The following is a 22,355-nucleotide window of genomic DNA, read 5'->3' as shown; positions in this document are numbered from 1 at the left end:
CCATCCGCAAGCGAGGAACTTCACGTTACTTTTCCAACCCTTCAAGAGGGCCTATACAAATTTAAGAGTAAAAACAGACGTTAACCCGTTCCATACGGGAACCTCATGGCCTGTGTATTAAGTCTATGGGCATTCAGAATTCAGTATGGAACGGGTTAAGAGGTCATGGTTAATAACAGTGAATGGGAAGCAGCAAGGAAAGAAGGTGCCTGGTATAAATTGTTTAGTTTGTCCAAGGAGGTTCTAACCCCTAATAGGACCCATTGTTTATCCAGAGTTTACTCTATAAGAGGTTGTGTCTCTTCGTAGGAGCTTTTTATTCACGTTTACAGTTCAAAAGAGCACAATGGATGATGATTCAAATATTTCTACACCATTCTGAACACAGAACAACTTTGACGGGCAATCATGCACACACAAAATGCATGCATACAATATACAGATTTGCGTCCTTGTGACAGTGCAATTGCATTGATCCTGTCACACGCATTTTATACAACATGTCTGGTATGCTATTATAATGAAACAATATCCGTTAAAGTTCTTCTCTTTTTTTCTTACAATCTTTTAATATCTCTTACTATAATTCACCTCTCTATACCTTGGTGAGCCCAGCACCTCATGGCTTGCGAGCCTTGATTTTATCGAACCCTTCATCTTCTGATCAATTCCTTTGCCTCTGTACCTGTCCACTCCACTATCTTCCTGTTTTTCTGTCCGCTGCCTCGTGAGTGTGTGAGAATTTCTATTTGTCCTTTTTCTTTCTTTCTCAGGCAATTTGCCTTGTTTTGCTAGTTTAGAAATTAGTTATTTTAACGAGGAGACCGCAAATTACAATTAAGTCCAAGCCCTGTGCTTTTAGGCAGTCCCCTCAATTTTTAACAACTTTGATTCGGTATTATATTTTATGTTAGCTTGCATTGTATATTGAATTGCCGAATGAATAATAATAATGATAATGATAATAATAATCGTAATAATAATAATAATAATAATAATAATAATAATAATAATGATAATAATAATAATAATAATTTGTCATAAAAGTCAGAACATTTTATTGTATTTCAGTTCACAGTATATTCCTTCATTGCATATATTTTGTGTCATTATGTGTATTCAAAATGTTTTGTTGCAATTTGATTTTGTTGGAAATGAAGTAAGTGAAATCAAAGAAATGTCATTGAGATGATATCAAATTGATGGAGTGTAATACTGCAGCCGCAATTTCAATGTGTTGGTATGTTATATGTTTTATCAAAACGTGAAAACCCTTATTCAATGAAAATTCTAAGGCTTTGGAAATTTGCGAAATTTAGAGTTGGGCTTTTTTTACCCTCCGCAAACGGATGTGAGGAAATATAAAAGAAATGTATTGCTGAGTCTTACCGGAAACTTGTGGAAAGTGTGGAGAAGGATCCTAACCCCATAGAAAAGGGAGGAGTGCCGGTACATTTTATTTGCACGTAGATATTTTTTTTCCATCATAACCAGCCCGCGGTGATGGTGGACAGTCGATGAGACAAAATACTATAGTATGTAGCAAATATATGCCTTGTCTATCGTTGTTGTAATACATGTAACGCTTGACAGTAATCCCTTGGTATATTTCCCTTTTTTCCCCTCCCGCTGGCGCCTCCCTCTCGTCCACTACGGTCCACATACGCGCGCGTTGCACGCACACAGCTTGTGTTTGCTGCCCTCATCGTTTGTTTGTATATAGTTGTCAACCGGATTAGAAATGGCGGACAGTTCAAACGACGCAATGAGACGTTTTGAAAATTACCAGGATTAGATCTACTTGAAGCCAAAACTTCCAGTTGACGTCGCAAAGAATATATCCCGCCATGGCAAAGGAAGCGGATAAATGTGTAAGTAATACTCTATGGCATTTTTTATCGTCAAGCCAAAACGCAAAATCATGTCTGATGTAAACGACGCACAGTTTGCGAGGCCGAGGCCAGCTTTTGGTTTGCAGCTACGCAGCTCCAGCTTCCCAGTGCGGCCGACCCCAACGCGTCCCCGTACAACTTCGCACAATGAACCGTGGCCGTTGTGGGCGCGTAGGCTCATCGCTCTGCCTGCTGGAATTGAAGTGCTGGCTTGCGTTTTTTGAGTCGCCCGTTTATGATTATGATGTTAAATGTTTAGTAGAAGTTTTGTAGGCCTAGACATCTATGTAACGTTACTTGGTACTTGGTAGTGATCCTCCATTCCAAAAGCAAAGACCCCAAACTAAAAAGCCAAACCCGGGCCAAACCAAGCGGAGTTTGTTAATGGAGCGGTACTGGAGCTTGGGGCCTGTCTTATAAAGACTTGTGATAGAAATCAATCACAAGTTTTATGTGAGCTTCAATGCAAGTTGCGATTGATTTGGGGACTTGTGATTGATTTGAAGGCTTTATAAGACGGGGCCCTGGAGGTGGCGGCAGCTGCAGCAGAGCCAGCAGAGGGTGGACTCAGCTCAATCTGGTAAATTTACCGAAGGCCTAAATAAATTTAGGGTAAATTTACCGTATTTTGAAACTGCAGTCTTAAAAACTTTAAAAGTGGCTGAGTTTAATTGAGAGATTACACATTGTCATTGAGGAAGGCTATTCGGTCCATGTCCCTGTGACGGCTGCGGCTGCGTGGTTCGAGGGAAGAAAGAGTTCCTGTAAGTTTAGTTAGTCAGTAGATCTACAGTACATATCTGTCTGACTGTGTTGCTAGATAAATTGGTGGGAAGGCCTACCTCAAACTGGTTTGATGAATAAATGTCCCCGCCTACTTCTATTCGGTTTAGGGCAAATATGGTCTGTTTGATCATGATGTAGAATCTAGATCTATAGTATTTCTACGCTACACTGTATGTCGATTTCCTTGCTGAGCGTCTTGTGAGAACCGGATAGCCGGTGTAATTTATTTCCCGTCTGTGTTGGAGTGAGTTCCATTTGAGCGAATTAAGGAGCTGGGTGACACTTGCTTCCCTCTTGGCTCTATCAACATTTTGATCAATGTATCATATGTGTTCGTAACAAAACAAACAGCCTGTCTTTGAACTTGTTTGATGGAGGAAATATTCTTGTTAGTGCATGGATCCCAAGCAGCGGTAGCACAATCAAGATGAGGGAGAACAAGGGTTGAATAGAATACTTTTCCTTCACAGACGTTGAACAGTTGGAGAAATTACATCTGAGGAAGTTTAAAACAACCAATGCTTTCATGATAGATTAAAAGTTGTATGCCAGTCCACACCCACTGTGAAACCAATCCTGGAATTTAGGGGCAGAAGGGAGTTCAATCAAAGCAAAGTGCAAAGTAGACCTCTAGGGTAGAAGTCAAATTCTATCTTATTGGGCATTATTAGCTAGGTCAAAATTTTAAACAAATGACAGTTAGAATTGTGCCACAGCACAGGCACAGCTCAGCTGGCAGCCTTACCATGGCCCATGCTCACCAGGGCCAGGGTAGAAACTAAAGAAACTAATTAAGAATGGCATCTGATAGCTACATGTTCACCTAAGCAAGGACTGGAACGAACAAGACTAACGTTAGAACACGGAAGGGGAAAAACAGGAGAATATCTCATCTATCCACGGTGCATTATGTTAATTGCAAACAGGGCTGCCATGGCCGCTGGGAACATGGTGTAAACGTAGCATTTTGAGAACTCATTATGACCGTCTGTTGAGTTCAGAGACTTCTTCTATATTATTAGTAAACATAATTTTCTGTTCCCAGCCCATCAATCATTGAATTGGGTAGGTTTTTCTTATACCTGATATTATGGGCTATCACTCCCTTGAGAGAGGAAATGAAGTGCTTTATTGTATCTTCATTTCCTGCTCAGGAAATTAAGATAACTTACATGTAAATGAACAATTTGATATATTTAATATTATGAATGATCATCTACTTCCTCCTTACAATTCATAATATGTCTGTGTTGCATTAAAAAGAAAAATAGTTCAGTCATTTGCTAACATAATCTGTTCTTGTTTTTATTTCATAGGTGTTTGTGAATCCATTCTACCAAGAAGGCATTGGCAGGTAAAACTCATAGCTTCTACATCTTTTCATTATGTGCTTGAAAGTTTCCTTTTATGCATACATTTTTGTTTGATTTTTCATTAATTGTCTGGTTAGTTTTCTAACAAGCCAAGTCACTTTGGTTACGACAACTTATTAGAGTCATACTCCAAGCTCAAATGCTACATGCGTCAACTTGATAAGTGCTAAATTCACTGCTACTCAGACAAAGTAGCGTTATGTTCATGGGCAGCTGCCCTTAGTTGTGCTGCTTTGCTTTTCATTGCTAGCATGAATGACTTCACAGTTAAATGTTTACCAGATGGTAGAGATTTCAGTTCCAGTAAATGTTGTCTTGGATTTAAATTTCATTATGTAGTTTACTCATCCATGTAACTCTTGATTGCTTTCTTGAATATTCCATGATTTATTTTTTATTTTTTTCTTGTTTCAACATTCAGGCGAACAGGAATTCAATTGAAGAAAAATGTCAGGAAGGACAGTGATGGATTTGACAACTTTGATGACTACTGGTCAGAGAGTGGTAAGTGTGCTGTTGTGTAGTAACTTAGCTCATGATACACTGATACTGTATGTGTAGTTACTGGTGACTGTTGACATAAATTGTCTAGACCTTGGTGTTGCAAATACCTACAATGTTAGTAATTGCCTCTTAAAAAAATAGTTGTTGCCTTTTATAGAGCTGATACATCGATTCAAGTTATATCTTTTAACATATTCTGTTCATGGAGGGGTATCCCACCTCCTAGGTCTTTTCAAATTATAAGTTGTCTTTAACTCATTTCAAACCATGATACATCTTGTAGTGTAGTTGAGGGTGTGAAGTACAGCTTTCCACACTTCATGTTTTCCTTCGTCTGCACAATAGATCTGTGCTTCTGTGCAAAGTCCACTATTGGTACTTCTTCCTCACTTCTAACAATCTTCAAGACATCCAACAATCAACAAACACTTCTCTTTATAGCTCATCCTACTGAGGTAGATTAACAAAGACAGTTGGACTTGCAGTGGCTGAAACATCTTGACAAAAATGGGATCAAATTGCAGGAATTCCATTGCAGCTTACCAGAAAGTTTGTAGACCTTCTTGAGAGTTTCCGTATTTGCATTTGTTTGACACACGTGTCATTTCTTATCCATGATATTCTGCTATACTGTATTCTATACAGAGAATGATGCCACTCTAAATGCCACTCTGGCGGACAACAAGGAAAACCTGTCAAGGGTAGCTAACCAGGGTAATGCCAGGCCCACCCCCAGGAGAAAGGTCAGTCCTAGCTGTGAGGCCATTGATGTTCAAAAGGAATCTATTGTCTAGTAGCAAAGGAATTTTTTCTGTAAATTTTGATAACAATTTGAAGTGGATGCTGAAAAGCTGATAAAACTGAACAGAACGATAATGGCTTATTAATCTTTAGTTTTAAGATCGACTTATTTGATTCTTTTTGAAACACCCCCAGGCTGCCAAACTGTTTCTTTCCCACATCCACAAAGGCTTGTATAATCAACAAGTGCAATGTCGACAATTGATACTGCCCTCCATGAAATGCTTTCACTTCTGGATCTATAGTTCATAATTTGTTCTGTTATCATGGAACATACGATTACCTGTTTTAAATTTGCTGTCTTTCTTATGACTAAATTCATCATGTGGTTGTCATTGTTGTCATGAATAATTTCACATGTCTTCACACAAATTTCAGAATGTTCAATAATGTGGACCAGCATTTTTATATCCAAAATTCAGTTGTTTAATGTGCGCATTGTGATTCCGCTTAGACCATCTTTGTGTTGCTAGCAACCCACAACATGTTGATGATGAGGCGTAAAGAAGTTTGCCCTCTAGCTGGAGGCTGTCTGTAACAGTCACTCAATGAATCAGACTTTTATGTAAGTGATGGGGCAGTACCTAGTATGTAACAGTATGTGAGTTGTGAGATTTCCTGCCAGAGCATAGTATCTCCTAGATCCATCAAACATGGCCTCCTTTGATTTCAATCTGTGGTGATTGTGCTTATCTGGGCTGCTTGCTGTTTCTGTCCCGCTGCAGAGCTCACTGAAGTCCATGCCCTCCTTCTCGCCTCAAGTAACGAGCAGCGAACGAGAGCAGAGCCATCTCGAGGGGGACAAGACCGGCGCCGATGCGGTGGAGACAGCTGAGGATGAATCGGTCGACGATGCGGACATCACAGGCAGTGTGATCAAGGGTCCAGCAAATAGTTTGGAGCCCTCATCAGCCATCTGTAAATTCAAGACCAAGAAAAGGTCAGTTTGACCCTAACAACTGTCTGAGAGAATAGCCATTCAGAGAAAAGCATGATAAAGTTTGTATTGTTTCATGCAAGAGATTGAGTGCAGTAACCAGTCATTGCTTGCAGAAGTAACTTCGCTGATCCTCTAATATCATCAACAATTTTTCAGATATTTGACTGCATTGACTGTACATTGTCTTTTTTAATGGCTCTCGTGAGAATTTGTTATCACTATTGAATTGCATAATACAATATCCATGCTACTGTGCCTTCGTCAAGACGAGCATTTTCCAAAGGATTGAATGGTGTAGGGCTATCTATGCAAGTTTGTTTCAATGAAACATTCTTTCAAACAAGTGCCACCTCACAAAATCACGTTTGTAAAATACAGATTGAGTTTCTCAGGCCGGGAAGGAAGCAGCCAATCAGATGAGGCCGTTAGCACAGAAGATGAGAGGACAGATGTTGGAGCAAGCCAGGAGAGCAGTGCGTCAAGCGAGGGCACCATCAGAGCCCCTGACAGCCAATCAGATTCCAGCGAAGATGAGGAAAGGGGAGCAAATGCAAAGGGCGATGAAGATGCACCTGAGGAGTTCAAAGGGTGAGTGTGAAAGATCACTTCCTCAAGGGTCATAAGATCTGATGGTCACAACCCCCATATCAAACCCAAGAAAATGAGAGGGAATCTGCAGCTGCTGTGGCCACAATAACTAGTTTACTCAGCTTAGCGCCTGTGAATGTAAAAATGGAGTCCTTTGTGGTATTTCTTATTTCTATATCTAATGCTTGAGGAATATCTGAGAGGTGGTGTATACTCATCAGATTTCTGATGTCTTTGCCAAAAATGAGTTTGTAAGTGTCAGTTCAAAGGGCTCCTGGAAGACCTTTACAGTGTTTCAATGCCGGAAGTGTTCTCTGATTGCATGTAGTCTTCAAGCAACAATTTTTAAGATGATGTGACTATGAAAAGAGTCATGTTACACGATGGCCAGATTAAGACATGTGGGCCATTTGAGCTGAAGTGTATTTCCAAGTGTTACTGACTTGTTTTGTGTAGTCGAGAGTAAGATCGTCAGGGTTCAAACTCAACCTACTTGCTGGCAATATGACTTAGGCAGGCAATAAGATAGAATCAAACATTTAGCTGGTTTATTTTGCTATTAATGAAGTGATGCAAACAAACACAAAACAAACGTTGTCTCTCCCACTACTTAGTGATATAATGCTCACGATGTTGTAAAGTGTGACTTTATAAGCCTCTGTGATGTTCATATTGTAATGAGATACCTGTAGTTAATTGCTGGTCATGTATTTATGCCATAGCTGTGAATATACAAAACATTAATTGCAAGAATCCTTGAGCTGTTAAGTAAAAGGTGAACCCTCTTCTGTATGCATCCAGGGCTGTGAAGAGACTGATGTGGCCAAGGTTTTATAGTGTTACTTTATCATGATGTACAAATCTTAAATCTGTCTGATCCGTTTTGCCTCTTTTATTCTGTTTTAGATCACGTATAAACAATCAATTTCTTCTGACAAATTTACTTAGAGAGAATCTCATCTTGAAAGTTATGAGTGAAAAATGTTGAAGAGTAACCGACTCAAGATTAAATCTTTTGAGATGGTCAGCAGTCTTGATATGCACATTCTTGTAAACTCTTGATGTCATTATAATGAAATATAGTCAAAAACAAAAATATCAGCAAATGTCCCTTTTCTTTTTTTTTCCATTTGTAGTAGCTCTTCCCAAAGTGGAGTTCACAGCCAGCATAACAACAGTACTCTGCCTCCTTTACAAGAGGAACCTACTGAGCCTAGGGAATTACCAGACGATAAAAAAGATGGAGAAGTCAAAGCAGCCACATTGTCTGAAGGTGATGCTGAGATGTCTGCTGATGAGCAGGTGCCAAAGCGAAGGCTTACCAGACAAGCTCTGATGAATCATTCCCGCGGTGCACAGCCTGGGGACAGGTCATCTGATGGGAAAAATGAAGAAGACAAAGATGCTCCAACTCGTGGCCAACCCAAGCAGTCCAATGATGCGGAAAGACGGAGGAGCAAGAGGCAGTCAACTCGAGGAAAGGCTGCTGTGAGGCAGGATACAGAGGCTTCCTCCAAGTCCTCTGCAAGTAAAAATGATGAAGACAAGCCCCAGGTGTCTACCAGCAGAGAGATGCACAACACAGGAGGAGGAGAAGAAGGAGGAGAAGGAAGGAGGAAAAGCAAGAGGTACTCCACAAGGAATGCCAACGCAGGACTGTCAAGCAAGGAGGATGAGGTTGAGCTGCGCAATTGTCGAGCTTCGAAAGCAAGCAGGAGTGCTGCCCTGCCAACAGAAATGAAAGAAAAAGAAGGACGACGTGAGGCAGAGAACAATGAAAGTGAAGACAGTGAACACTCAGTCAGTGAGAGAAATAAGAGAGAAGAAGTACAAGAGGAGGAAGGCGATGAATTAGAGCCTACATCATCTCAAGAAGATGAGACCCACAGGGCAGATGCTGATGATGCAGACAAAAGTTCCGAGGAGGAACTCAACGCCGAGACAACACAGGAAGTCACAGATGCCAACGAGGAAGGAAGCCATAATCCTGGGGATGTCAAGGAAGGAGAGGATAAGAGGATTGAGGAAGCCAAGGAAATTGACGAGGACATACATGCCTCAAGAAAATCATCTAGAAGCATGAAAGGAAGGGGACTCTCAGTCACTCAAAAGCAAGGCAAGCAAGATAATGGTCTCCCAGATTCGATAGATGCCACTGAGGATGGTGGTGGTATTTTCCTTTCACTGCAGGTGGGGAAGACAACAGAAGTGGTCCTTGATGATGATGATGATGACAATGACTTTGAGATTGGCGATGTTGAGGTCCAAGAGTGGGGAGTGGTGAGTGGCAGTGATGATAAACATATCGCTGCTCCGGAAGACAAGTCAAAGAAAAAGGGAAAAATTGACCAGGGAAGCAGACGTGATGAGAAGCAGAAAGGCGCTCGGAACAGAAAGTCAAGGAAAGGAAAATCTCAGAAACAGGATGCTCCAAAGATAGACGAGCAGGAGAGATCTGTAGCTACTGCAGGAGAAGAGGAAATGGAGGTTGCGGAGAAGAAGACGCAGAAGCCTCGCCGAAAAGACCGCAAAGGTTCCCAAAGTAGCGACGGGGATGATGTGCAGGGAAGGGGTTCGAAGAGATCCTCCGATGAGGCACCTAAAGACGGCTCCAATGGCAAGCAGAGGAAGAGACAGAGACGCAGACAAAAGTCAGAGGCCTCAGGAAGTAGCAACGAGGCTTCCACCAACTCTTCAGAGCAGGATGACTCCAAATCTGAAGAAACAAAGGAAATTGAAAGTCACCAAAACACCACAAAAAATACATCTAAAAGGAGAAAGAGCAAGCTGCAGGAAGTGGAAGTAGAAGAAAACATTGTCAGCAGAGAAGAAGTCAGTATCAGTGCAGGCAAGGCAGAATCCACAAAAACGACATCAAGATCCAGGCGACGGAGCAGTGTGCACTTCACAACCAAGGACATGATTTCTGTAGAGGGAGACGTCAGCATCCATCAGATAGAGAGCAGTGAGGATGATGGAAGAGCAGGGATGGAGATCCCCCGGACACCAGGAGTGGCGCACAACCGTAGGCGGAGCACCCCTCACCACAAGAAGCAGCGCCAAGCCTCTTCAACCTCTGCAAGGCAAGAGCAGCAGGAGGACACGGACACCGACGGGACGAAAGCCAGGCGATCAAGAAAGGGATCCAAGCGTGGCAGGAGGGCAGACACTTCAACGACCGAGACGACAGGATCTGAGAGTGAAAGCAACTCTGCAGATCAGGAGCAGGAAAAAGGAAGTTCTACCACGGATGAGTCTGAAAATGAAACAAGTTTGGCAGGGAATAAGGGACAGCTTAGGAAGAGAAAATCTCCAAGCGAGAGGACAAACCCAAGCTCAGGTGTGTACCTTGATTGGTTCCTTGGCATATGCTCCTGCGACAATTGCTCCCATGAAATATCTGCACACTAAGCCAGACATAAATTCTACCCACAAACATAATCCTAACCCTAATCCTCACATCAAACTTAACCTAAAACCCTATTGCAATCCCAACCCTAACCCTGAGTCCTTGGAGAAAAATAAGACCAGAGCAATCACAGTAGGAACAAATGTCATGTCACCACCTGGATTATGTCTTTGTCGAAATGTGATGTGTTTCTCTTTTCAAATGAGTGTGTGTATGGGGGGGGGGGGGGTGAAATTGTAGTCTTTTGGTAAAACCCCCCCCCAAAAAAGATGAATTAAAAAATGATGAAAATTGTGAAAATTTGATTAAGCTTTGATACATGTGTGTAAGAACTGGCTGTCTTCCAAACTGACCATCAGTGTCTTTTAGGATACATGAAAAATTTGCCACACAGGGCCAATCACACTGCCATTGTACAATCTTGGCATTTGGGTGAAAGTTGTTTGGCAACCGTATAGAATGCTGCCCAAAACATCAGCAAAAAATCAGAAACCTGAGTGTGATTTTTTTCTAACATTGTGTGTGTGACATTTGTGCAACATTTTACCTTGAGAACGCTCATTGCAGAAATGTCATAGATAGATTTCCACTCCTTCAATCTGTGAGCAATGTGCTGCTAGCTGGCCAGGCGTTAGGTTTGTCATGATGGTCGTTCTGTACAACAGACTCTCCAGCAATATTATGCATGTGTGCAAAAACTTGCAATATTCTAACATCCTGATTTTACATCCTAGGGTAAATAGAAAATTTTTAAAAAATTGATTTAATGTTGCAATATTTACAATTAGAAGGGGCATCTGTCCAGCGGTTAGGTAATTTCTTCTTCTTTTTTTTTGTCCAAGAGCAAAACATTTCAACTCTCAGTTCCTGTAATCATTCTCAATAGTGTCTATAAATTCAAAGTTTCCAAACTAGCATCAGTTTAATTGCAAGAGAAGTGAGCTTGAGCATTGATGTGTGGGTCATTACATTGGAGTATGACATATATAGAATATAAATAACAGAGGCAATTAATGTGCAGTTTCATCATCTCCAGTATGAATCGAACAATGCAAACAAAGCTCTTCTTTTTTATGGGGGGGGGGGGACCACTTTATTTTGCACATTCATCCCATGAGTGCAGATGCACTGGATGAGGATGTTAGCAGTCATTGTCACCATGTTAAGATAGACTATTACTTATCTTGCTTTACTGTATACGCTATAATTTTCGCGTACATAAATTTTCGCGAATTGCCGCTGTCACACATTTTTGCGAGTGGTTAAATTCGCGATTGAGGGACCAGAGAAAATATGAAGTGGCAAAGAAAGTGTAAATTTTCAACTTACTAGCAAATAAGAATGATACTAGTTATACGCTGCATGAAAAAAACTTAGCAAACTCTGCGAACTAGTAAGTTAGAATTCAATATTTTTGAAGTGGTTAAGTCCATCGCATTAGATTTCTGACGAGTGGTCCCCCTGCGATAATGGATTGCTCTCTACAATATTCGTAAGTAGACGTGGACGTGCGTAAACAAGCTTAGCCAGTATTGTCTGTTCGGTAAGCCGTGACATGGTATACTAGTACTGAAATGTTCGTATCATCAAGGCAAGGGATTCATTTTGGAAGGTAATAATTTCGCGTGTTGTTAATTTCGCGAATAGCTCCCGACTCGCGAAATTCGCGAAAATAAAACCCCCGCGAAATATGTAGCCTATACAGTATTTCATTTGGTTATGGCATGCATTTGAATGTGTAAAGTTGAACCAGCCATTTGTTCACCTACAGGCAAGGCTCGGAAGAAAGCACAGAAACGCAGGAAATCAGGTTCAACGACAGCAAGCCAAGAGAAGCAAGGGGACTCTTCAGATGAGAAAAGTAGTGGTAAGTTTGTATACAAAGATATTTTTCTAGATGGGTCTAGGGTAATTACCCCCTGGACAATTACCCCAGACCCTTCCCCTGATCCTAACCCTAATCCTGATCCTGAACCTAATCCTAACCCTAACCCCAAATCCGACCCTAAACCTAACCCTAGTCCTAACTAATCCTTACTCTAACCTTATCACTAACCAGTATGTTGAGCCGGGGGGGGGGGGGGGGGGGGGGGGGGTGTAATTGTCCCTGGGGGTAATTGCCCTGATACATTCTAGACATGCATATTTTACAGTGTTTCAAATTAAATATCTTTGAAAGGTGCTCTACTTGTGTAAAATATGACTACCTCTAAACCAGTTGTACATGTAGTACTCCTTTACTAGTCTTATGTGGTACAATTTAAGCAATTGCATTTGATAGCTATGTATTCATTTATCACTTGGGGTATGTCATTATGGTCATTTTAGTTGAACAATTCAAAACCACACTTAATTTGATTATTTTCTCTGGATGTCTTTGTGTATGATAATGATGGACGGATGTATGTGTGGTTTATTCAGCTTCAATAATGAATTTTACTTGTTTGGTTTCAGCTGAAGACCAAGCCGTTGATGTCGTCCTGGACTTCTTGGACTCCTACGACAACGGCAGGGCACCGAAGCAGGACTCCCATAGAAGCTTCACACCAGCCGCCCCTTCGATTGCTCCCCAGACCCTGGCCAAGCCACTCTCAAACTCCATTCTCAAGAAGGGCAAATCAAAGAGGAAGAAGCTGGAGAGAGACAGGAAGCACTCTCTGCTGTACACGGAGAAACCAGTGAGCAAGGCCTACATCAGTAAGTCATGAGTCTTGTGGTGGTGATTATGAAATGTTCGATTGCTAAATGAGTTAATTCCATTCTTCTTCAGCTGAGATATTTGCGATGATAGCTGCCATAAAAAAAAAAAGAGAAAAACCATGCTAACTTTTGTAATCATAACTCAAAGTTTTGTTACAAGTGAGGAATCACTGTAAAGGGTTAATTTTGCTCTATCTGACGATGGACTTAAGCTGGACTTATGATGGATGATGGCAGAGGTTTGATAGAAACAATGGGAAGAGTTGAGAGGGTTACGGTGTGGTTTTGAGAAAGTGAAGAATTCTTTGCACAGAAAGAATCACTTCATTATCTCCAGGGAAGGAGACAAGACTGTGGCTGGAGGGTGAAGGAACTTATTGTGTGGTCTTCTCTGATAGAAAACTTCTGTATCTTTCTCAAAGTAAGAGTATAATGTCAATATCTGTGTCTTTTACATGTGCTTCATGACTATATAGTGTGAAACTTGGCTCTTGCAATATCATTGAGAAAGCTAATTACACCAAGCTTCTTTACAATTTTTATCAGCCATGGATTAATCACTGACCCATTGCGAGGAAGTCTTGTGTGCTTAATCACGTACTTGTACAGATAGCGTGTCAAACCCTGGTCAAATAGGCCTCAAGGTTTTGAGAAAAGATAGGATCTTTTGACCCCAGACCGGTCGTATTTTGTCCGTCCAATCTCACTCTAATGTGATTAAAACATATTGGGTCTAGGCATGTGCAGTCCATGATGATGATGATGACTGCATTTTTAACCATGAACTGAAATTTGACAGTGAGAAGTATTTTACCATTTTCTGTAGACACATCAATACCACAAAATGTCTCTGTGAATGTCAGGAGAATGTGTGCCAGCAACATTCAGAGATTTACATCATGAATGACTGGCATGCTAGTAATGGTTTAGCTGAAATATATTCACTGGTAAGGTTGTAGCATCGCAGTTTCAAATTGCTTTGTGAATTCTTTGCGTCAAAGTAGCTGAATCTGAGAAGTTCATTAATCATAGTGCCATTGTCTCACTCTTGGTATCATTCACAGTTGCTCCTGAACCAGAGAGGGGATTGCGGCGTACCAAGCGCCACAGAGTACGCCCTCTAGAGTACTGGCGCAACGAGCGGCCCCTCTACGAGCGACGGAAGTCTGGCGGGTTTGCCCTGTCTGGTGTCCTGTCTCCTGAAGAGAAGTCTTTTAATAGTCGAGGAGGTGGACCATCAAAGCAAGCCAAAACTGGGAGAGGTAAAGATGCCATCTACAGTTGAATCTCTCGTATCCGGACAAGTCGGGACCGGGGCACATCCGGATAAGGGATTTGGCCGGATACGGGAGACTCAATGCTTTATACATGTACATTATACATACACATGTACTGATGTAGCCCATTGTAGTACCACATGTAGTAATGTGTATACTGCAACCTTTTCATTGTTACACTCAGTAACAGACCCCAAAATAGAGGTTTGTGTTTGCAAGAATGAAATCATTTCTTTTAAATTCTTGGGATGATTTACCTAAATAATTATTAAGAAATGTATCGAGTAGATCTTGAAAATAAACAGTACGAGTCGACGAAGCTACGCTTCAAAATTTTGAGTGTTCAATATCATTCGTTGCTCAGCCAATGACTCAAAACAATGCATGTCTATCTAGTCATATCGACGGCTGTGTATGGACCTATATGTGGCAGTGCGATAAGAGAGGACTCAAGCGCATAATCTGTCCATGTTCTTGCGATGATTTGGGGATGTTTGGGGATGTTAAAATGTCTGAAGGTAAGCAATATTTGGAAGAAATTTGATGTGATGTATGTTAATCATGTTGGAAGTAATATGTAATTCATGTGACAGTGTTTGTGTGGGAAATCTCAAGGAGTTTGGAATCCCCCTTTCCTCCCGTAATTATTTCAAAAAAAAAAATCATGAGGCAAATCTCTCGTTTGAAGAAGCTACACCCCTGTAGACAATGCCAGTGTATATCTTGGCAATCAAGGACTTAAAAACCAAAGATATAAAACACCTGTTTCTTGACCCTGGCCTAATCTAAGCATCAGTCACCGCCACAGGGAGTGGGGGGGGGGGGGGGGGGGCACCCGCGAGAAGAGGAGATTGTTTTGGTTTTGGCATGGGCCATGTCGCTCCATGGTGCGTGTGTGTGTCGACAAACTTCTACAATGCTCTCCTTCTTATTCCTGTATTTAGTTATTTATGGGTCAAATTTTTTCGTTCGAAATTCAAAACGGATGACTATAGAATTTCTCAATAGAATATAAAATCTAAAACTTGAGAAAGAATAGAGAAAATTGAGTGCACTTTGAATGGTCTGCCACAGGTAGATATCCTTATCATGCTCTTACGTAATATGACAGCTGTTGCAGTCATTAAACCCTGGCTTGGCCTCTAGGTTTGCCACACCTGAGTAGAAAGTTATTTAGCCCTCCTACTCCCAACTCTCAAACAAGGAATCGTTAGGGGGGTATAGCACGCCATCAGCTTCGCTTGGTGATGGGGTCTCGCCTCAAACGGGGGTTTGACGGCATGTCATGGCGAGATTGAGTCCATATAATAGAGAGATCCGGATAAAGGGAGGCCGGATAAGAGAGGTTCAACTGTACTTTGCTAGTGCTTCTCTCAGGCCTAATTGAAGAGACCACGTGCTTAACCGCAAACAAAAGAAATCTATAAACAGACAGTGTGCCCGTCAGCCACCAATGTTCCACTATTTTTGAAACAGTGGATCCATTAATTTAGAAGCAGTTGAGCACTAAATGTGTGTCTATTCTTACAATACGCAAACAGAAGAAAGTCTTGCACGGAATTTATATACTTGATCAGTTCTGTAAGCACCTACAATTATTTCTTGGTTTTCTTGACACAAATATGCAGCCGTGCTGCATGTAGATAGTTCCAGGTCATGTGTTTTGAAAGCAAAGACAGACAAGCAAAAAATGTTCCTTGGGGTTAGTGTGGAGGTCCTCTTTAACTACAGTTCCAGGATTTATTTTGCTTCGATGAGAAATCTCTGTTCTTTTGAATTGATTCTTTGAATTTTCGATCTTGACTCTTTCAGTGAAGGGGCAGCTTCCCTTGACCCCAGCAAACATCTCCCTCCACAGCTCCCCACCCCCTGGGACGGAGCCCATCACCAACCCCAGCGTGACGGTGGTCAACCCAGAGAGCGACGAGGAAGTTGTCATAGGTAACCACTGGTCGTTGAGACTCCCAACAGACGTATAACTATGAAGTAGCAATATTCTTATATGTACATGGAATCACATCAGTAAACCATTTTACAATATCTTTGAGGTGCCATTTAAAGGCAGCCGATCGCCATCCCTAATGGTACGTAAACTCCGAACGACCGAAGTTTGTGCGTGCAATTGCGCAATGGCAGACTCGGTGCTATATCCATAAACGTGTGGGACAATGCTACCACTGAGACAAGTGTGTGTGTGTGTGCGTGTGTGTGTACGCATCATACACAAACATTGTCACCGCGAGCTGCGGTGATTGGAGGAGAGAGGCCAGAAGACGCTGCGGCGTGTGTGTGTGTTTGTGTGTGTGTGTGCGTGTGTGTGTACGCATCATACACAAATATTGTCACCGCGAGCTGCGGTGATTGGAGGAGAGAGGCCAGAAGACGCGTGGCTCTTTTGGCCTCTCTTCGTGCGCATGCGCACTGAGAGTGTGCGTCCATTCGGAAGCTCTCGGGACAGCCATTTTGGGTTAGGAGATAAGCACAGGGAGCTCTCTTGTAGCCTACCGTATTTTCGCTGACCCATTGAGCCAGCGCTATTCTCATTCGGGGGTCACTACATTTGATACAGAATGGGGGAGGCAGCGTGTTGCGTTCGTCTCCGTGCCGCACAAACCACTCGCCACGACTGAGTATCTTTAAGATCACTAACTGACACTAAGTAGTTATACAGCTGAATCTTTTAAGTTTGCTCAAATATTTCATTAATGTCTGTGCTGCTTTTGTTTGCTTTTGTTGTATAATTCATGCATACATACACATACGTATACACACACACACTCCGGAACACAAATATAAACACAAACACAAACACACACAGACATACATAGATGTGCACCAGATACATACACATATAAATGATATGTACATCACAGACAAATAGTTATTTGTTTCTTGGGAAGAGGTGGGGAAGGGACATAAGAGCAAAAAAAAAAAAAAAATGGTACAAGTGTGATGCTTTGATTAAGTAAATTGTCATATGTCGTTGTCTCACAGATGCTGTAGCCACGTCCAAGATGCTGAAGTTTACTGGTCCCAGTGGCTTACCAGCTGACAAGGGTGATCCTATCACCATAGCCAAGGCTCTTTCACAAAAGGCTTTCTCTGCAGGTACTACCACTCTCCATAATAAAAGAATTTTTTTCATCCCTAAGTGTTGGAATTCTGTGCTCTTTCCTTCATGGTACCTTCAGAATCTTATACAATGTTACTTACTTTAACAAATAAGTATAACAAGGCAAACTTAGCTAAATAGTCTTTTAGAGATAGATAGCAGTAATAGCTGTGAAGACTAGCCTTAGAATTCGATAAAACGGTGAAGTCTTCAGAACATTAAATTCACTTTATAACCCACTGACTTTGTTACATACTGTCTCTGAATATTAGGATTTGAATAAATTTATCAGTGATAGTGTGCAAGTATTTTGAAAAAAAAAAGAAGAGATGCAGTCTGACTTCATAGACAGCCGTTACTGTTCTGTTGAAGTAACTCTTTTAAACTGGCTTCCTGTACAGAGTGACTTGCATCAAATATGCCGCCAGAACTTGTTATAAACTTTCCTTCCCTCTTTGGTATAAACAGAACTCAGTCATTTCTTTTCGTAGGTACTATATTCCTTATTAGTTTGTAACAGGATCATGCAAATAGATTGACCTCTGGTGCAAAGCATTTGTCATAAGAGCAATGTTCTGGTGTATGTTTCACTTTGGCACTCCTTTCCCACAAAAGAAATGCTTTGCAATATAGAATTTGGACATCAGTTGCATATGGACCTGTCTAATAGAGCTGCAACCATTTTCAGCAAAGTAAAGTCCATGTACTGTTGATTGAATGTAGACACGAATGATGGAAGTAGACAGAATCAAAAGCTCATTACAAAACACTGGCTTGAGCCAGTCAATACTTTTAGGTCTTCATCATAGAGCTGTTACCGAGTGTTTTTACAGCTCATATATATATTTATTTATTGCTTTATTTATTGGTTTATTTTTGTCCCCGCCGAACGAGTTCGAGCAGGGGACTATGAAATGGGCTCCGTACGTGTGTGTGTCTGTGCGTCCGTGCGTCCGTCCGTGCGTCCGTCCGTGTGTGCGTCCGTGTGTGATCAAAATGTTCAATTTGCTACTTCTCTGTCATTTATGAGCCAATTTTGATTCTGTTTGCTTTATATGATAGCACTACATGGGAGCTTCAAAACTTCTACACAGAATTTCAGTTGTGACCTTTGACCTTGACCTTTGACCTATATTGTACATTTGCTACAAAATGCTACTCCTTCCCCATTTCTAACCCGATTTCGATTCCGTTTGCTTTATGTGATGGCACTAGGTGAGGGCTTCAAAACTTCTACACAGAATTTTGACCTTTGACTTCTTTGACCTTTGACCTTGATTTTTGACCTATATTGTACATTTTGCTACAAAATGCTACTCCTTCGCCATTTCTAACCCGATTTCGATTCCGTTTGCTTTATATGATGGCACTAGTTGAGGGCTTCAAAACTTCTACACAGAATTTTGACCTTTGACTTCTTTGACCTTTGACCTTGATTTTTGACCTATATTCTGCATTTTGCTACAAAATGCTACTCCTTCACCATTTATAACCCGATTTCGATTCCGTTTGCTTTATGTGATAGCACTAGGTGAGGGCTTCAAAACTTCTACACAGAATTTTGACCTTTGTCTTCTTTGACCTTTGACCTTGATTTTTGACCTATATTGTACATTGGCTACAAAATGCTACTCCTTCGCCATTTCTAACCCAATTTCGATTCCATTTGCTTTATGTGATGGCACTAGGTGAGGGCTTCAAAACTTCTACACAGAATTTTGACCTTTGACTTCTTTGACCTTTGACCTTGATTTTTTACCTATATTGCACATTTTGTTACAAAATGCTACTTCCGGCGGGGACATATATTACGCACCGCGTAATTTCTACTTTTCCTTGTTTATTTATTTATTTTTTTGACATCTTACATGTATTTAAGAAGACCTGCTTTGGAGATTGAAAAAGATATCATGAAACTTCATGAAAATTACTTGTGTTTGTCTTTTTCCCTATCTTCTCACTGAAATGTGTTTCTCTTTTGCTGAGAATATTTTCATGTATTTTTTTGTATTCATTGGTCTTTAGGAGTTTGCAATGCTGCAACCTATTTTAAAACATATTTTGTGCATTATTTTCTGGTCTATAGGAGTGCTGACCATCAGACCACTCCAGGAGAAGGGCTCACAGCTTGTCCGGAGGGACACCATGGTCTTCTATGTGGTCAGGGGCAAGCTTGCGGTCAGTATCCACCAGACCTCTCACGTCCTGCAGAACGGAGACTGGTTCTTTGTGCCCAAAGGTAAGGGTCATTTGGCTAGCCATGCCCAGTAGTGATTACATTTTTATGGCCCTAGTTTACCGAAAGTAGCCCCATTAGCGTAACTGCTCTTCATGAGAGCCCTGCCATGTTATTACCGTAGCGTTGCCAGGTGCTCATGGTACAGTGCACTCCCATCATAACGAACACAGTTGTAGCGAAATTCTGGTTGCAACAAAATAAAAATTTAGGCCGCAACATTAACCTCTCTATGGTTTTTTTTTATTGTTTATTTATTCGGTTATAACGAAATTTCAACATAACAAAAGAAAATTGCCCGTCCCGAGGACTTCGTTATATTGGAGTTCACTGTAGTATGTTGGTGATTAGGAACAGTGAAGGTGTAATGCCTTGTCTGAGAATTTATTACCTGGTAGTTCGTTAACCCTAACTGTGCTATGTGTGCCGATTGGCAGGCCTGTTTGGGTGCTTTTCTTATCGATTGGCAACTAATTGCCAATGAACAGAGATTACCTAATCCCCTCAGTCTCCTATTGTGTCACCATGGCCTTCCTGTTAGACTAATTTTACAGTGTACTTGCTTTCCTTCATCTCAAAAATTAATTCTTCTGACATTGAGTCTTCTTTTTCTCTGCCCTATAACAACTGATCATTCATTCATTTATTCCACCTCTGTGCCAGGTAACATCTACAACATCAAGAACCTGCGACGAGACGAGGCCAAACTGACCTTCTTCCAGCACAAAGGTCAATAGGTGGATAGCACATGACCTCTGACCCCTGACCCCTCAATGGCATGTGAGTAAAACGAGTTCCACTGGCAAGGAGGTGAACATCAGACTGGCCAGTAGATACCAGCACTTTGACTACAAGACCAGTTATCTGGCGGTAATGAAGGAGGGACTGATCTTGGGACTGAAGATGTTCCCCCGAGGGAATTTTAATAGAATTAATATTTCAGACTTCGACTCCATCCATTCTTACTCTTTGTTTTTATCAATCTTTGGACTGTCTTAGTTTTTAGAAGGGAAAAGCACAGGTCAAATTTGAACTTGACGACTTTGTGTGTATGGAATGCACTGTGTTTAAGCCACAATGCAGAATAATATGGTACTTTCTTTTTACACCACAGTCCACTGCCAAGTCAATTATGTAACTAGTTGTCAAAACTGAGTGTGTTCTGCTGTACCAAATTCGCATTTCAAATCAAATGTATTTAAGCTTGCAAGCAGTGACATTCTTCGGGCACACACAAGTTTGATTTTCTTTCTTTTATGCTTTGTTTCAACTGTAATTCTTTGTGCAGTAGGGCAGTGGAAAGCTATTTTTTCATCTTTGAATAATTCTGCACAATGAAAACCATATACTTTTGTGGTTTTTTTTTTTTTTCTTTTTTTAATTTTTAATTCTACCATAAACTGCTGACTGATACTTTTGGTAGTTGGTGTGCCATGATACTATGAGGAAATACTATAGTTTGAAAGAACTGTGTTACTTTGGTATTTACAATTGTATACAGTTTGTTCGTCTGTTTGCTTGTTTGTTCATTTTTTTTTTCAGTATCAGTACTCGTATCTATCCATTACTATATGTAAGATCAGTCTTTGGATATGTAGATTTTTTTGATAAACAATTCAAAAGATTAGAAGTAGCAAGTGATACAGGAATGGTCTTAAGTTGGGATGTTGTAGATATCAAAGGGTTTGTGTGTCCAAACCAAGGTAAGTATCAAAACAACAACCATGCTTTCTTTATAGCCATTGGCCTTGGAGTGAGCCGAGATGCACAGTTGGGTCCACAAGTGCATTCATGTGAAATTGTGGTTGATACTGTTATGAGGGACCTGTAAGACTATCTGTCATGAAAAATGAAGACAAGTGCAGAAAAATGTCAGTTTAAAATTTCATATCATGGCATATACTGAGATTTCAATAAGGAGGGTGAGGTTTTCTTACAACACTGTAAATATGCTGTACATTATTGTAAATAAGTATTGCTACTAGATATAACCATATGAGCAAAATAGCATGGTTGCCTAAGTTAACCTTGGTATGAGATCTGAGTTTTAACTTGTTTTTGTTGAAAATCTGATATTGTAACAGACAAGCATGATTTATCACTTACATTCTCCTTTTTATCTTAGGGTGCTAAATGACAGTTTACATCCATTTCATACTTACGAAACTAACTTGCTGTGACTTTTTCTTCATAAACTTGCAAGGTTTGAAGAGGTATTAAAAAAGGAAAATGCTATCAATTTGTAACATATATTATACAGTGTATCTGTAGATTGATAGACATGCCTGTAATTACACTGTGCATAACTTCATTGTAGGCCACTTTGTTGTGGCAATATTTCGATGTTCACACTTGAAAAGAAAAAATGTGTTGAAAGTTGAGGAGAGAAGTTTGAATTTGGTTGTTGCCAGATCCAGGGGAGCTGTGGAGAACTTGAGCTTTGTACAGTAGGTAGAACACAATGAAATCCATCTGTGTATGAAAGGAGTGTAGTTGAAGTGGACCTGTCTTCCATTGTGCCTTCCACTAAAGAAATAATTATCCAAAGTTCAGCACTTGGTATATTACAGAAAATGTCCGCATCTCATCTTCAACTGTTGGAATGAATATACAGTGTATATACATGTACATCTTACACATTTTGTCATCACTGAAATGTGCAAATCGAAAATAGACCTTGTTTACTGTAAAAGTGGAAATTTTCATGCATTTCGCACAATCACAAACTAGCGCAAAA

At 40.8% G+C, this 22,355-nt stretch overlaps 1 protein-coding gene across 1 annotated transcript; it reads left to right on the top strand.

Annotated features, from left to right (window-relative positions):
• The first annotated feature begins 1,740 nt into the window (after positions 1 to 1,740).
• Positions 1,741 to 20,425, top strand: LOC139719000 (uncharacterized). Its single transcript, XM_071630440.1, has 14 exons — positions 1,741 to 1,871; positions 3,995 to 4,032; positions 4,473 to 4,555; positions 5,201 to 5,298; positions 6,082 to 6,296; positions 6,675 to 6,884; positions 8,021 to 10,224; positions 12,065 to 12,160; positions 12,748 to 12,990; positions 14,058 to 14,255; positions 16,083 to 16,211; positions 17,265 to 17,378; positions 19,469 to 19,621; positions 20,282 to 20,425. The coding sequence occupies exons 1-14, from the start codon at positions 1,848 to 1,850 to the stop codon at positions 20,353 to 20,355; spliced, it is 3,879 nt and encodes a 1,292-aa protein (XP_071486541.1). The 5' UTR covers positions 1,741 to 1,847; the 3' UTR covers positions 20,356 to 20,425.
• The last annotated feature ends 1,930 nt before the right edge of the window (positions 20,426 to 22,355 follow it).

Source organism: Diadema antillarum, unplaced genomic scaffold (genome assembly GCF_040938485.1).
Source record: "Diadema antillarum isolate AM-2024a unplaced genomic scaffold, OU_Dant_1.0 scf00000103, whole genome shotgun sequence".
Classification (NCBI taxonomy): Eukaryota; Metazoa; Echinodermata; class Echinoidea; order Diadematoida; family Diadematidae; genus Diadema; species Diadema antillarum.
This window is presented reverse-complemented; position numbering and strand designations above follow the sequence as displayed.

Bases quoted from the DNA above. Each gene is read 5' to 3' on its own strand.
- LOC139719000 (XM_071630440.1), top strand. From the start codon at position 1,848: ATGGCAAAGGAAGCGGATAAATGT. The intron at 6,885-8,020 runs GTGAGTGTGAAA...TTCCATTTGTAG, and splicing joins GCACCTGAGGAGTTCAAAGG to TAGCTCTTCCCAAAGTGGAG. The intron at 16,212-17,264 runs GTAACCACTGGT...GTTGTCTCACAG, and splicing joins CGACGAGGAAGTTGTCATAG to ATGCTGTAGCCACGTCCAAG.